This window comes from Pollachius pollachius, assembly GCF_949987615.1.
Source record: "Pollachius pollachius genome assembly, chromosome: 18".
NCBI lineage: Eukaryota > Metazoa > Chordata > Actinopteri > Gadiformes > Gadidae > Pollachius > Pollachius pollachius.
In genome coordinates this window covers 5,452,490-5,467,427 of record NC_136951.1, presented here as the reverse complement: position 1 = coordinate 5,467,427, position 14,938 = coordinate 5,452,490, and the positions used below count along the sequence as shown (strand labels likewise).

The following is a 14,938-nucleotide window of genomic DNA, read 5'->3' as shown; positions in this document are numbered from 1 at the left end:
TAGGCTCCGAATCGTAGTGACGTCTCAGCCTGGTGTCGCCCTCGCACATCGTTTCAAAAATGCACCTAAAAATGCCTGGGTTTACAGAGTCGGCTGACTCATCGTGACCACGCAGACCCAGTTCACACTTCCCACACAGCTTTAGGCACGATATCAGTCTCCCCAGTACATATCGGTTTTCCTCCGCCTGCTTGTTGTGCTCTAAAATGCTCCGCTGATAAGCACTGTCCAGCTGTGCCATGATGTTGACCCGTCCCAATAGTCCCAATTTCATGGCGCAATTGATATGAGCTTTGCTACTTTCATGCTTTACCGTTCTTTCCGCCAGATGCTTCAGGTCTTTAAAGCCATCAGTGGTCCAAACTGAGTCTGCGTTAGTGGTATTTCCAAAAAGAAGGCATGGAAAGCAAAACAGTGCTCTTTTTGTTGTGCTCGCAGTTAGCCATGTCTTTGTTTCAAACCACTCCATCTTGAAATTTCGGTTCGTTTTCTCACCAGGCTGGTTCAGAATGAAGTCGTCTGGTCTGTGTGGTCCCAAACGTTTTATTTCTAATTTTTCTTCCTGCGGCAATGTGCTGAATTGCACCCTCAGCAAATAATCTACGTGATTCATTGGTATTCATTAATTAAAAAACTCTTTCAAAATTGTGTAAAATCTGCCGATAGCGAACTCTTCTGTAAATCTCCTGTAACTCCTGATCTCACTCTCACTGTATGTTTTTTTTGCTTAGTCTCGGGGTAGAGTTCTCGCGGGTTTCGCATTATCCCAGTCTACATTACGTAGAATACGTAGATTATGCAGTCAACGTCTAGGGGCAAATTTGAAATTGCCCCTAGCCTCAATGTTAACTTTGGCCGGTGTGGTTCGCGCTCATTGGTGTTTCTATGGTAACGGTGGGGCAGCGTGGGTCTTTGCCCCTCCGGAAACAGGAAACGGAAATATAGACATAACGTTCATTCAAGCAAGCACACAGGCAGTAGAACACACGAATCAAATTACTACAAAACAAGGCAATAATGCTTGTGAGTCAAGTTTATTCACACAAATATGTACGCTACTTTGCATATAAAAATATATATATAGTTTGCCACGAAGTAGGAATGGATTGAGCCTTCTGCTCAACAGCGCCATCTCGTGGGTCTGGTGGGGCACTGCCCCACCTGCCCCTAATGTAGAAACGCCACTGACCTGAGGTGTGCAAGTAAATTGTCATGAAGACCTTTCGTGGACCACCACGTATTTAAACAGTAAATACACATGCAGTGGCTGAGCAAAGAGCGCCAGCACCCTATTGGTACACAATTATTACTGCAAGAAGTTCGAAACATTGAAAAGAAAACACCAATCAATATGCTTATGGTCCCAGTGTGTTTATTTAGCAAACACAAATGAACACAACAATAATATAATCCCACGTATCTTGTGTTACCACAGAATGAAAAACACAGGGTGTGACTAAAGTCAGCAAATCAATGGAAAACATCTAGAATGCAGGAAGTAGCATCGTTAAATTAACGCTGACTTAAGAGTAACAAATAAAGGATCTGGTTCAAGCTGATACAATGTACTTTTAAAGCGATTTACTGTTTTCTTTAAACCAATATAAGAGCGTGTGTGTTTGTGTTTTCGGATAGGCGAGGAGGAATTTTAGGGATGTATCTATTTAATATGGGATGACTACATCTTCAGTTATCATTTTGATTGATAATACTTTGGTGCAACCGTCTCTTGAACAAACTTTTTGTGCCGATATGCCCAAAGTCAATACATACAGCATTTTTCATAATAAAAGTCTCCAAGGACTTCTCATTCCCACTGTCAAGAGATCTGTTTTCTCCTCTAAAACTAGGACACAGAAAAAGAAAAAGAGATTTTTTTGGTTTAATTCCATGTTAATATTTTATTAGTGTAGTAAAAATCTAGATATTTGGAAACAAGGAAAAGAAACAAATGGGTCTTTAGTAAATGTTTAATTAAACACTAATCTAGATTTATTTAGTCAAGATAGACGACATTGGGACCAACCTCGAAGATCATGAAATCGACATTGTAAATAAATAAAACATTTTAACAAAACAAATTCCTTTATGTTAAAATCAAGACATGAATCAATCCTAATCAGATATTCAGTTTCAAACCAAAAAAATAACGTTGATGATGGACACGTTAAATACCATAACATTAAAGGAAAACTTCTGTTATTACTGGTACATCAAAAAACTTGGATAAGGTAAGGTCAATGTATATTTAATCCAGACTTCCAGTGAAACATATGCAGAATTCAAGCAGTGAGAGAAATTAAAATACTTTTTTTTATGATTATTTTCAGTCAGGACTGTCTGTAAGACTTCAGTGCAAACACTACCTTGCGTAATTTGGCCAATACAACCATCTTCATCTTTAAACTTCAGTCGTTCATACTTTGATTGAAATGCGCGCACACACACACACACACACACACACACTACGGACAGTAAAATAAATTGATTCTATAACTTCTCTGTGACAGCTCCAGTCTGTCACACACTGTGATATGCTGGTCCCAGGGCCTTAGAATTGCCCCTCGTGGAGCCTGGTTGCTTCTTTTGTGACATCACAAGTAGGAGTGTCCACTCAGGTGTATGATTGCCATATAAACCTCTGCCTGGGGCTGGCGTTGATACAGTCCAATCAGCTCCTTCCAGCCAGCCGGTTGGAACACACCCACATCGTGATTTCACAAAAGGACAGATTGTGAAATGGCTCATCAACAGGATATAGGCTCAGAGAATAGTGTCCCTTTAAAAAAAAAAAATCATATTTTATGCATTTTTGTCAAAATTGTTAATCCGCACTGGTTTCAACACAGCACACAATGCATTTGCCTTCTTCCTCCGTGTTATTTATTTTCATCAAATCATACGTGAATGACGATCAGTTGGCTCCTGGATGTCAAGGGCCCCTGAACACCAACCCAGATAACACACAGGAAAAGTAGCTCTCCTTTATCTACTACTTTCAAGGACTACTGCCGCCCAAAAAGGCACCTTCCTCAACCACACAGGAAATAAATAGGCCAAGAAATATGATACAATAAAGGGTAGGGTAAATATTTAGTTCAGTCAAACACCTACAGCTACAACAGAAAGTCGTTAAGGATAATCATATGTTGTGTAATGGGATCATATTTAAAAAGTGCCAGGTGATTTAGGGAAATGCAGTCGTCACATTAAACAAGCGGAATTTCTCCTTCAGTCAGGACTTGTCTGAGGACTGCATTAGCTTCTGTGCCAACACAGAACAAGAATAGTGAAAAAAACATTTTATATGAGGCGGTAGAGATTAAAACACAGAAAGTATCGAGGTATACTTGGAAATACATCCAACGCTTGACAGCTATTCAAGCGTTGACTAGCTGGGACTGCTTCGAGTCAATGCAAACTCAGTCTGCATGCAGCATAACGTCGATAGCAGTGCAACTGCTCATCGCACTAGCTTAGCAAACCACTTCCTTTGTCGTGTTGAGAGGAAACCGACGATGTTTGTAGTAGCGCGACTGTTTGCTCTGCGTGTCTTATTCACCACCGCAGAGATGGAAACCCATGGTGACAGCTGTGACATTGCTTTCCTAACATTGTTGTTTTGATATTGTTTCATCTGTCTGAACTCCTCTGGGTACCTCATCAAGGTTTGTCGCCTGGGATTTTTCGGTTCCTTGCACTTTATTAGGCTACAGTTTGTCCTCCGATATGGACCGAAGATACCCTCTGAGACAGTGTTTGTGAGAAAGGTGTTTGATACATAACATTTCACTTTGTGGCGTGATATGTTTGTATGACCTTTTCTTCTTGCAGTTTAAACACACTCTTGTTGTTCTCGTAACGCCCCCAGAAATGAAACTTCAGAAAAAATAACAAAAAGATATGCATAAAAACACAGTGCAGTGCAACAAAATACATTCTCAAAATATGTCATTGATAGAGAATACTCTCTTTTCACAGCCTGTATGGAGAATTACATCATCATTAAGGGCCAGCCAAGTCCAGACCTCCTCCTACCACATTTCATACGCACATACGTCAGTTCAGTCCTAACAGATGCACTCCGGCCTCATCACCTCAGCGGGTCTAGCAGCTTAAAAAACAATGGATATACAATAAGGCAAAAAGAAAAGAAGGGCAGCGATTGTGTGTCAGCGACTAAGTACAGCTCATCTGCAATCAAAAACGTCATAAACTGAGTGTTGGGTAAAAGAATACCTTCCCGTGAAAAAACTTGCTTGGATCATTTTTATGACTTCCTCCTGTCCAGAGGTCGATTAAGGTGTCATTGACATAAAATAATACATCGTTTGATTCAACGGTTGAATCTTCAATCTAAAGTTGTGTGAATTCAATCGTTTCCTTGGCGAGCCGCAGGTTATCTCAGTTTGACCTGCCACAACATCAGAGAGGGAAGGACTTGAACCAACCTCCGCTTCATTGTTCAGAAAAAAACAAAAATGAAAAGACTTTGAATCCATAGCCAAACTTCCCAGATTTGGATTGCATGTGCGCTCCCTCTGGGCTGTACACAGAGTAATTAACGGGTTCACAGGCTGGAGCATGTGCAGGAGGAGAACGACAGGAGGTGAGGAGGTGAAACCAAAGCCAGGATGCCTTCTCGTGAAGATCCTGTTCTGCATGTCAACACGGTCTTATACGATGATATAGGACTCAAGCTGCAACTTAGAACTAAACACAATTAGTTTTAATTTTATTCAGAATAAACTATGCTGGTCAATTAGACGCTGCCCTAGAAAAAAACTATTTCTCATAAACATAAACTGTTCCCAGGGTTCCTTCTACATCGCTCCTCTGACATGAAGAAGTGGATTGATAAGGTAACTCTGCATGTATAGACTCAAACACACAAATACAAATAGGATGCCTTTGGCCAGGATTCAGCGGATCAGAATCTATGTGGGTCTGCTGCGTGGTGCAGTGTGTTTGTACATTCATTATACACGTTTACAGGTGTGTGTCTTCGGTTACCCAGATACAAGTCCCGATTAGTCAGATAGGCTTGTAGAGCAACGTGGTGACATACTTCTTCTTGTAGCGGTGCGTCGCGCTGAGAACCATCACACCATCCTGATGGAGAAATACACACATTGGAAGATGCTGTAGTCCTTAACACTTGGACATTAGCATAGGGTTAGCTAGCTGTAGTCCTTAACACGTGGACATTAGCATAGGGTTAGCTAGCTGTAGTCCTTAACACTTGGGGATTAGCCTAGCGTTAGCTAGCTCTAGTCCTTAACACTTGGGGATTAGCCTAGTGTTAGCTAGCTGTAGTCCTTAACACTTGGACATGAGCATAGGGTCAGTGAGCTGTAGTCCTTAACACTTGGACACTGGCATAGGGTTAGCTAGCTGTAGTCCTTAACACTTGGACATTGGCATAGGGTTAGCTAGCTGTAGACCTTTACACTTTGACATATGGGTTAGCGATCTAGTCTTTTAACAGTTTGTTTAGATATTTTAACTGCAGTCAGTAACAATTCCTGAACACAAACAGAATGAGCTGGAAAAACATTGTTAAAGAGGAAAGAAATAGATTTAAAACCTAAAATACTCAACAACAAATTCAAAAGAAATGCAACATTATGTGTATGCAATTCTTTGGTCAGTTTGTGTCCACACTTGTGCTTGTTATGATGGTGCGTCTAGCGTATGTTTAGACTGCAAATTAGTAATATTTCAGGATAAGGGCTTCTCCTTGCTGGGAGGAGGTCATTGTGTCCTTGTGTAAACTTAAGATTGTATATGGTGTCTGATGGAGTTACCTTTATGGAGAGGGCGTAGAGGTGGTTGAGCATCACATGGTTTGGCTCTGGAAGCAATGCAGGGTCACACTGGGGCGACAGGAGAAAACTGTTAAAAACATGACTAAAGGGCACCTTCCATTCAAAAAAGATCCACTTGTGACACCAGAAGTCGGTCTGTCCTCCCAGAGGTATGACAGACATGATACTTGTGATACTACAAGTGGATTGACATTAAAACAGCTTGTGAGGATTAATAAAGCCACTTGTGATAGCATGAGTGGAAAGTCACCCGTCACAAGCCCTTACAATCAATTCCAGACTTAGTCACCTTGTTTAACGTCTATTCAGGGACAGATCAACCACCAGCCTGCCCAGTGGACTGCCTGTGCCAACTGGTAGGCTGTCCCATCATAGCACTGGGTGGACCTTCCCACTGGTTTTGAAATGGTCAGTGGATTGTTCTGTCGTCTCCCCTGTCCACTCACCGAGATGCCGGTGTCTTTGTTCAGGATGACCTGCAGCAGGTGTGGGGGAAGGATCGGGGGGGATTTAAACTTCTCCTCCTGTTTGGGAGTGTAGGCGTCCTGGTGGTACGGCCCTGGGGGGGAGCTGGAGAGGTCTGGAGAGAGGCGCAAAGACCCATGGGAAATGAAGTCTATATGGTGCTGTTAGAAACACATGGTGCTTGAAGCACTTGAAAACCAATTCTTCCTATTTGTCCACTTATGCACGTGTGCACACATGCACACACACAAACACATGTGCGCAAACACACACGCACACATGCACCCACACGCAGTTAAACCTTCGTCGGGGTGTAATTAGGAGTGAAGGAGGAGGGTGTTTGGCTCAAGTGCACCTCGACCTCTCTCTCTCATTACCCCGACTCCTGAGCTGCAGAGGTACCTGCAGAGCCGTCAGCTTAACCCTCTGGAGAGCTCCAGCAGGGTTAATGTGTCCCAACAGGCCGCCGCCAGACTCCTCTGAGAACATTTGGTTTCAGGGAGGTTACCTGATGTAACTTTCCGAACCCTTTCATGTCTGGGCGCTGCCAGTGATTAAGTTTACACACGAAAAGTTGGCAGACGAGGTAGCTCGGCCTGCTAGTGCGCTAACCACGCACCTACGTCGTGCAGTGACCTACGTTCGATTCCCACCTTGGGGGGGTCCTTTGCTATCTGTCATTCCCTCTCTTTTCGGATCCGCTTTCCTGTCCCTCTTCACTGTCCAAAAATCGCTAATTTCTTAAAACTGACACATTGAAAAAGTTGGTATCCATGTGCAGATTAGAGAGATCCATTAGAGAGATACACTTATTATTGAGGATGACATCATTCATTTAAATGTTACGTAGTACGTTCTGCTCACATAGCACACAGACCATAGTTACATAGTTGAATACAAAGCAAGGTTGTATGAGTTTTGATTGAAATAACCTAGAGAATGGAAATTGCATTTGTGTGCTGTCCAGCACACAAATGCATACAAACATGTTTAATAAGTATTTTGTCCTCCAGTATGCTAATATGCTAATTGAGAGTCAGATCACCATAGGTTAAAGACCCATTGTGAACACTTTAACTTTAGCCGTGAGCAGCTAGCACGACCGCTAGCAAGGCCGCTGGCCAGAATGCTAGCGAGTCTAAATGATCTGTTTAGCTGCCGTTCCGATCAGCCAAGATGCTTGTGAGCGCAAACTGCAGCAGGTGTGACTTTTTCTTGGGAGCATGTGTATTAGTAGCAGGGCTCTCAAGTCTCACGCATTGGGCGTGAGACACACACAATTCAACCCATGCCCACGCTCACACGCCACACCTTGCATTTCTCACGCAGAGAAATTACCAGGATAGCGCCCACCAATTTGCGCCGCTATTTAACAGTGGAACAGGTCAAATGGGTGACCCGTACGTAGGGTAACCAGACGTCCTCGTTTGCCCGGACATACCCTCTTTTTGAGACACTTTATAAAAAATGTGTGGAGGAATTTCAAAATCGTCCGGGATTACATTAAAGCCTCATACATGTTCACATTGAATTTGCGTTGCGTTTCTCTGGGTCGTTCACAAACTAGTTAGGCTACGCCCTCCCCTACTCAGTTCTGTTCACTTTGTATTGGTGGAAGTGAGTAGGGGAGAGGTTAAGTAGAGCCTTCAGATTGCACGGTTTGACTTACTTAGTTACCGTCAAGTTTTGTATTTATTTTTTTTACCATTATTGTTTTCTAGGGAAAAACATTAACAAATTTCTCCTACAGGGGATTGATAAAGTTCTATCTATTGAACAGAAAGAAACACTTGGTCATACTTTACACACTTTACCATAGCATTAGCCTACTGAATGCCACAGATATATTTTAAGCATTGGACTGAATGCCACATAAATATATAATTATGTTTTTGCACGTTTGCAACGTTTTAAAGTTCAGGGAAAAGTATACGCCTCTAGTGGTGTATCTTAACCCATTTGTGCCAGCTGCTGCGCGGCGCAACATTGTATCTAGTAGATACAATGTTGCGCCGCGCAGCAGCCGGCACAAATGGGTTAAGCCAATAGCCTTTGAGGCAGTGTTGTTTCTGAATATTAATGTTAAGGGCCAATAATGCTTACTATCATACATTATGATAGTAAGCATTACCCCCCCCGCCCCCCCCCCCCCAAACTTGTTCAAAACTTGTTCAAAACTTGAGAGCCCTGTTAGTAGGTCACAGGACATTCAAATGTGCATTACTCAGTCATGTATTATAAAGAGGGCGTTTAACATTAACGCTCACCAAAAACTGAAAACCTTAAAATGGTCAAAACATGTATAGCCATAGGCGTCGATTACGGGGGGGACATGTCCCCCCCACTTTCTAAAATACGAATTTTGTCCCCCCCACTTTTGCGACCGAAAAAAAAAAAAAAAAAATCTCCCCACATACTCAACCGAAATCGTCGAGTCTAAATCATGCGATAGGCGCGCTCGAAGACATCCTCACAAGTCACAGCATGCACAACAGCAGGTCTTTACAGTCTGCAATTGATTGTCTGGTAAACTTTGTTGATGTCAAGATAAGTGTTAAATTGCCAACACTTTTCTTTGTCCTGTGTGTATTAGTATTACATATCCGAAATCCCGAGCGCCAATACCCTGGTGTTTCCAACGTCGTTTTGCAAAACAAGCCAAAACACAAACTGGTTTTTCAACACCTGACAATACACTGCAGAGCATATTTTAATGCAGCGTTGAATGGATGAATAGCTTACATAAGGGTACCCACCACTTTTCAAACCACACTCAAGCTTATGGTTATTGTCCCCACCACTTCTAAAAACAAACTGACGCCCTTGTGTATAGCATTGCTGGATGCAATGTTGGGAGCTCAGAAATACCCAACCATAAAACCTATTGTACCAACAGCGATATATTGTTTCACCTTTTCCTGACAAATGTACTCACTGTAAGTCGCTTTGGATAAAAGCTTCTGCTAAATGCCCTAAATATAAATGTAGATGTAAGACCTAAGTTTATTGCTCTTAACTGATAACAATTTCTGTTAATCTCCAACCGGGTTCAAAGATGAAATAGTGTGGGGAACCCAGGCCGTGTGCTAGGCCTGCGAGGGGCAGCATCAGCGCTAGGTCGGGCTTCAACGCTCAACTCCCTAGGAAAACATTGGCAAGGCCGTGTCTGAGAGCCGCTGATGGGCTCACTGCTTAACGAGAGGTAATCACGGAGTGGGTCCCACTGGACCGATGCAAACGCCAATCCTCCGCCCCATTGACTTTGGATGGGGTGTGACCGACCCTTAAGGAAGGAATTAAGTCACGTTTCATACACTTCAGTCGGCAGCATTGTAATCTCAAGCAGAGGCTGGAGAGGAAACAATGCGATGGCTCGTTAATCATCATGCAGAAAACATATACAAAGCTAAAGAAGTGCACCCTGGTCTGCCAAAACACATTTTGTTATAAGAAGTCTTCAACTAAAAGCATCAAGTGGCCAAAAGAAAAGTAGCTTGGTTAACGTGTCACACATCTCATGTTTAGTTTATGAAAAGAGACACTTTCAATGTTTTATTTTATGGTTATATAACCATTATTTTACTACATCACTTTCAGTGGTTTAATTATTGATCTGTTACACAACCTTTCTGGGGCTTAGCATACAACAATGCCAAACACTCAAGGCACACCGATTTACAGTAGAAGGGTTGACTATGAAAAACATCACACATGAACTTAAGGGTATTATGCCTAAAATGTTCTGCAATAATTCACAGCCTACCAAAAGGGTATCTCATGGATACAGGTTGACAGATACTGAAAGTATTTAGGTTAAGCAATAACTTATATTAGTTATTGGCTAAGTTAATCTGTAATAAAACAAATCATAAATAGTAGCAATTATGTTAGTAACCTAGTGCAGGTTTATGTATTAAAACCCACTCATTTCAGAGCACACTTCGTCCTGCCTCAAGGCACACCACAACACTAGGAACCACTATGTTATATAATAAATGAGCCACCAATCTGCTCTTTTGTTTTCTTTTACCAGTTCGGCATGCTTTTCTTCACAGCACCACATACATACATACATCAATTATTGAACCTCCATACGCACAGAGAAACACAAGTCAACTCTACTATTTGAAATATGTGATTAATCACAGACAGTTCTGTGATTAACAGTAATCACTTATCAGCCCCTATTATTAAGATTTCCTGTTCACCAAGCTGGGGCTTTTGTATTTAGTCGCTATTAGTTAGGCGTGACGGTGCGGAGGATTGTGCGCTTTTTTTGAAGCCGCTAGCATTGCGAACGCGAGTGTCGAGGTGTCCCTGAGCGAGACGCCTCACCCTGACTGCTCCTAACAAGCTGCCTGTCGACTTGTATGGCTGACGCCGCCATCGGTGTGTGAATTTGTGTATGAATGGTTGAATGTTAGGCAATATTGTAAAGCGCTTTGAGTGGCCACTGGTTGGTAAAGCGCATCATACATGCACTCCATTAACCATTAACCATCGAGCGAGGGCCTCACCTGACATGTCTGAGCATTTCTGGGAGTCCACCATGAGCGCGTCGAACACTTCGAAGTCTGTGTTCTTCACCTGGATCAGGTTGTTGACCGTCCCCAGCTGGTTGGTCACCACTGGCTGGGTTGGAGCAAGAGAACGTCAAAACCAAAACATTATTAAAAGCAGCCGTGAACCAACCACCGACTGACCCTCACTCGAGAATATAGTAAAGAAATACTTTTCATTACGTTTTAGACTATAGTATCAGTACCATCACTAGAGACTATAGTAAAGAAAGACTTTTCATTACGTTTTAGACTATAGTATCAGTACCATCAGTAGAGATTATAGTTTGTCTCTGAGAATGAAAAGATATCAAAATTGAAGGAATATTGGGTGAATTGTGGTGTTGAATTGTTCAGGACTCTTTTTATATGATTGTAGTGTGAATTTCGAGATTGAAGATACCTCTGTTGAACATAAATGATGGACGGTTAGGCCGGCGCAGGCCTAGTCCAGAAACACTTGGGACTTGGACGCTGATCTAGCATGCGAGTACTGTTTGAGTTTTGTTTGTGTTTCCGTAGCGGGGTGTTTGTGTACCTCAGAGGGGTCGTGGGTCCACTGGCCATCCACATAGAACTTATACTGGTGTTCCCCTTCGGGCAGATCCACAATGGCCACAAAGTTGTTTTGACTGGAAAACAGAACAACACCAAAGTGGTTCTGAGGATAAGAAACACTTGGAAAGGAGTTAACGATAACTCACTCATTTTGATATGGCTGCAAGGCCTCAATATTAAAAACCTACCCATTCAAAGTACACAAGTATCTGCTACAAGTTTTACTCAAGAAATGCCATGAAGCAATTTTAAATGGATCTTTATGGTTGTGCTTTCTCTTGATTCTCACCTCCTGATCAGGGGGATCTTGTTGGTCCAGTTGTTGAAGGAGCCAGAGAGGAAGACCTCTTTCCCGTCCCCCGTCCAGCGAAACACGGTGGGCCGGTCCACAGTCAGACCTTTATCGTCTGCCTCCAGGTCCTGCTGCCAGGCCAGGTACTCCTCCTTATCTAGCGGGGCCTGGAGAAGAAATAGGAAGACACTGTATATAAGGTACTCCTCTGTCTCTAGTGGGCCTGGAGAAAGCACATGAAGACACTGTATCTAAGGTGCTCCTCTGTCTCTAGTGGGCCTAGAGAAGACACATGAAGACACTGTATCTAAGGTGCTCCTCTGTCTCTAGTGGGCCTAGAGAAGACACATGAAGACACTGTATCTAAGGTACTCCTCTGTCTCTAGTGGGCCTAGAGAAGACGCAGGAAGACACTGTATATAAGGTACTCCTCTGTCTCTAGTGGGCCTGGAGCAGAAATAGGAAGACACTGTATATAAGGTACTCCTCTGTCTCTAGTGGGCCTGGAGAAGACACATGAAGACACTGTATATAAGGTACTCCTCTGTCTCTAGTGGGCCTGGAGAAGAAATAGGAAGACACTGTATATAAGGTACTCCTCTGTCTCTAGTGGGCCTGGAGAAGAAATAGGAAGACACTGTATATAAGGTACTCCTCTGTCTCTAGTGGGCCTAGAGAAGACACATGAAGACACTGTATATAAGGTACTCCTCTGTCTCTAGTGGGCCTAGAGAAGACGCAGGAAGACACTGTATATAAGGTACTCCTCTGTCTCTAGTGGGCCTAGAGAAGACGCAGGAAGACACTGAATATAAGGTACTACTCTGTCTCTAGTGGGCCTAGAGAAGATGCAGGAAGACACTGAATATAAGGTACTACTCTGTCTCTAGTGGGCCTAGAGAAGACTCAGGAAGACACTGTATATAAGGTACTCCTCTGTATCTAGACGACACAGTATATCAGGGGTTCCTTTGTCTCTAGGAGACGCAGTATATTTCTGGTCGTGTAGTTTAACTTGTTGAGTACTTCTTATTGGGATTTGTTCAAATGTACCTCTGGGATTCATATGGTTACTTTCTGTTTTAAATCAATACATTTTTATTTTTTCTTTGTTAAGCAATATGTGTTGCCATTTCGCACAAAGAGGGCTCTGTTAATAAAGTTTGATTTGACTAGGGTTAGGAGGGATGTAAAAGGCAGGCATGTGATGCCTTTTTAAGATCATCGGGGTCACTATACAAATAAAACCGACGTGACCAAACCCACATTAACTACTTCTTAAGGTAATGCAGAACAAGTGTAAACCTTCGGCACTCCAGGATTGCAACACAACACAACTCGTGTTGCTCAGGTATCCGTTTCTCAATCGGTCCGCTTACTTTGATGTCTTCCCCGTGAAATATGTCCGCGTCCTCCGGGCTGTCCATCAGGATCTTGGGCCGGTCCCCGTCCTTGGCCCCCCTGCTATCCCGCCGGTGGGTCTTCTCCCCCCCATGACCCCCCACGGCTCGGTCGCTGCTCGTGTTCCCCATCGTCCTCCTGTAGGCTCAGGTCACTGTCCAGAGAAAAGCCCTTTGTCGTTCCATGTCGACACATGCAATCAGTTTCCCATTTAGAACATAATAAATCATCACTAATCATTCATCATGAATCATGATTGGGGCGGCATGTGGCTCAGGAGGTAGAGCGGGTTGACTGGCAACGAGGAGGTTGATAGTTGGACCCCCGGCTCCTGTCGAAGTGTCCCTGAGCAAGGCCCCTCACCCTGACTGCCCCCGACGAGCTGGCTGTCGACTTGCATGGTTGACACCGCCGTCGGTGTGTGAATGAGTGCATGAATGGGTCAATGTTGGGCAACGTTGTAAAGCACTTTGAGTGGCCACTGGTTAGAAAAGCGCTATTTAAATTGACCATTTACCATTGTTAACGCTCAGAGAAATGAGGTTCATTAACTGAGACTTTCTTCAGTACCCTACACATTTTTCTCTACTCAAGATATAAAAATAATACTTATATCCGGTTGTACACAATAAAACAAGAAAAAATACCAATACAAATAAATCCTTAAAGCAATAACGATGTAAGTGCATATCATAGACATGACCTATGACCTTGATGGAAAATGTTCTCTTGCACATCAAGACACATTGATTATAAATTTGACAACATCATTGAATCATGATACACCCTAATAATCATATGATCATGATATTTATTTTATTATTATTTATTCATTTATTATATTATTTATATTCATTGTGATCTAATGCACTATTCAATTCGACCATGCAACTCAATGCATTGCCTCTGACACGACCAAAGCCGAACTATAAACCACCAGGCGATGGGTCATCATCCTGTTATATGTGCAGCATGTTGATAGATGGAAATGACATCCATGACACTGGACTCAGTAGGACCAGAGCACCATAGATCCCAACAGACAGCAATGGAGGAAAACCAATGGCCAGGAATGTTGGGATCTATGGTTCTTTGGTCCCAGGAAGACCAGAGAACCATAGATCCCAGCAGACAGCCATAGAGGAAAACCAATGGCAAGGACTGGTGGCTGCAGAATAATCATTCTAATTTACTCAATTAAATATTCTGTACTGTAAATGTTGGCATGCGCTATGAGACGCTATGCATTTGTGCCAACTAAATGTCTTCTTACAAACTGTTTTCGAAAATGAAACGCCGAATGACAACCTCACCTGAGAATAAGAAATATCGATCCGTGTCGGCGTTAGTTTGTCATTTCAGACGCCAGCCGCAAGTACAAAACATTCGTTAAGGGCAATGCGCATGCGCAATTCAGATGCCATCAGCAAATACAAAACATTCTGTATGGCAATGCGCATGCGTGTGATAGTAAACGCATGCGCATTTGATTTGAAAGGCAACAAATATTAATGGAAATTAATCATTTAGTTGTAATCGTTTAATGTCTTCATAACACAACATTTGTTTATCTTATTTTTTTTATTCTAACCATTATGCCTTAGAAATGACCCAATGTGTGTATTGTATAAGTCTGGTCAAATTGTTGTAGTAAAAAATGTAACATTGGGATGAAATGCAGAGCTACATAGAAGTTGTATTTTTGTATCTTGCCCACTAGATGGGAGTGTAGTTCATAATCTGCCGTAGAATGTAAGAGCAAAAGAGAAAGAGCAGAGACATTGATTGAACTGATGGTAGCAAATTATTATTGTGTTTCCTTTATCATATTTTAT

At 42.6% G+C, this 14,938-nt stretch overlaps 1 protein-coding gene across 2 annotated transcripts; it reads right to left on the bottom strand.

Annotated features, from left to right (window-relative positions):
- Positions 1–1,906: 1,906 nt before the first annotated feature.
- Positions 1,907–14,483, bottom strand: prkab1a (protein kinase, AMP-activated, beta 1 non-catalytic subunit, a). Of its 2 annotated transcripts, none has more exons than XM_079755314.1 (8): positions 14,417–14,483; positions 13,082–13,257; positions 11,700–11,869; positions 11,391–11,484; positions 10,811–10,925; positions 6,275–6,408; positions 5,808–5,876; positions 1,907–5,112 (listed from the first exon to the last, which is right to left on the bottom strand). In XM_079755314.1, exons 2-8 carry the CDS (start codon positions 13,232–13,234, stop codon positions 5,035–5,037), a joined length of 813 nt encoding a protein of 270 aa, XP_079611440.1. In that variant the 5' UTR covers positions 13,235–13,257; positions 14,417–14,483; the 3' UTR covers positions 1,907–5,034. The 2 variants fall into 2 exon arrangements, with proteins under 2 accessions (XP_079611440.1, XP_079611441.1); XM_079755315.1 differs by lacking the exon at positions 14,417–14,483 and having other exon boundaries at positions 1,907–2,779; positions 5,014–5,112; positions 13,082–14,334.
- Between the last annotated feature and the right edge of the window lie 455 nt (positions 14,484–14,938).

Bases quoted from the DNA above. Each gene is read 5' to 3' on its own strand.
- prkab1a (XM_079755314.1), bottom strand. From the start codon at position 13,234: ATGGGGAACACGAGCAGCGACCGAGCCGTGGGGGGTCATGGGGGGGAG. The intron at 11,485-11,699 runs GTGAGAATCAAG...TCTGTTTTCCAG, and splicing joins AAGATCCCCCTGATCAGGAG to TCAAAACAACTTTGTGGCCA. The intron at 10,926-11,390 runs GTACACAAACAC...GCTCCAACCCAG, and splicing joins GGACCCACGACCCCTCTGAG to CCAGTGGTGACCAACCAGCT.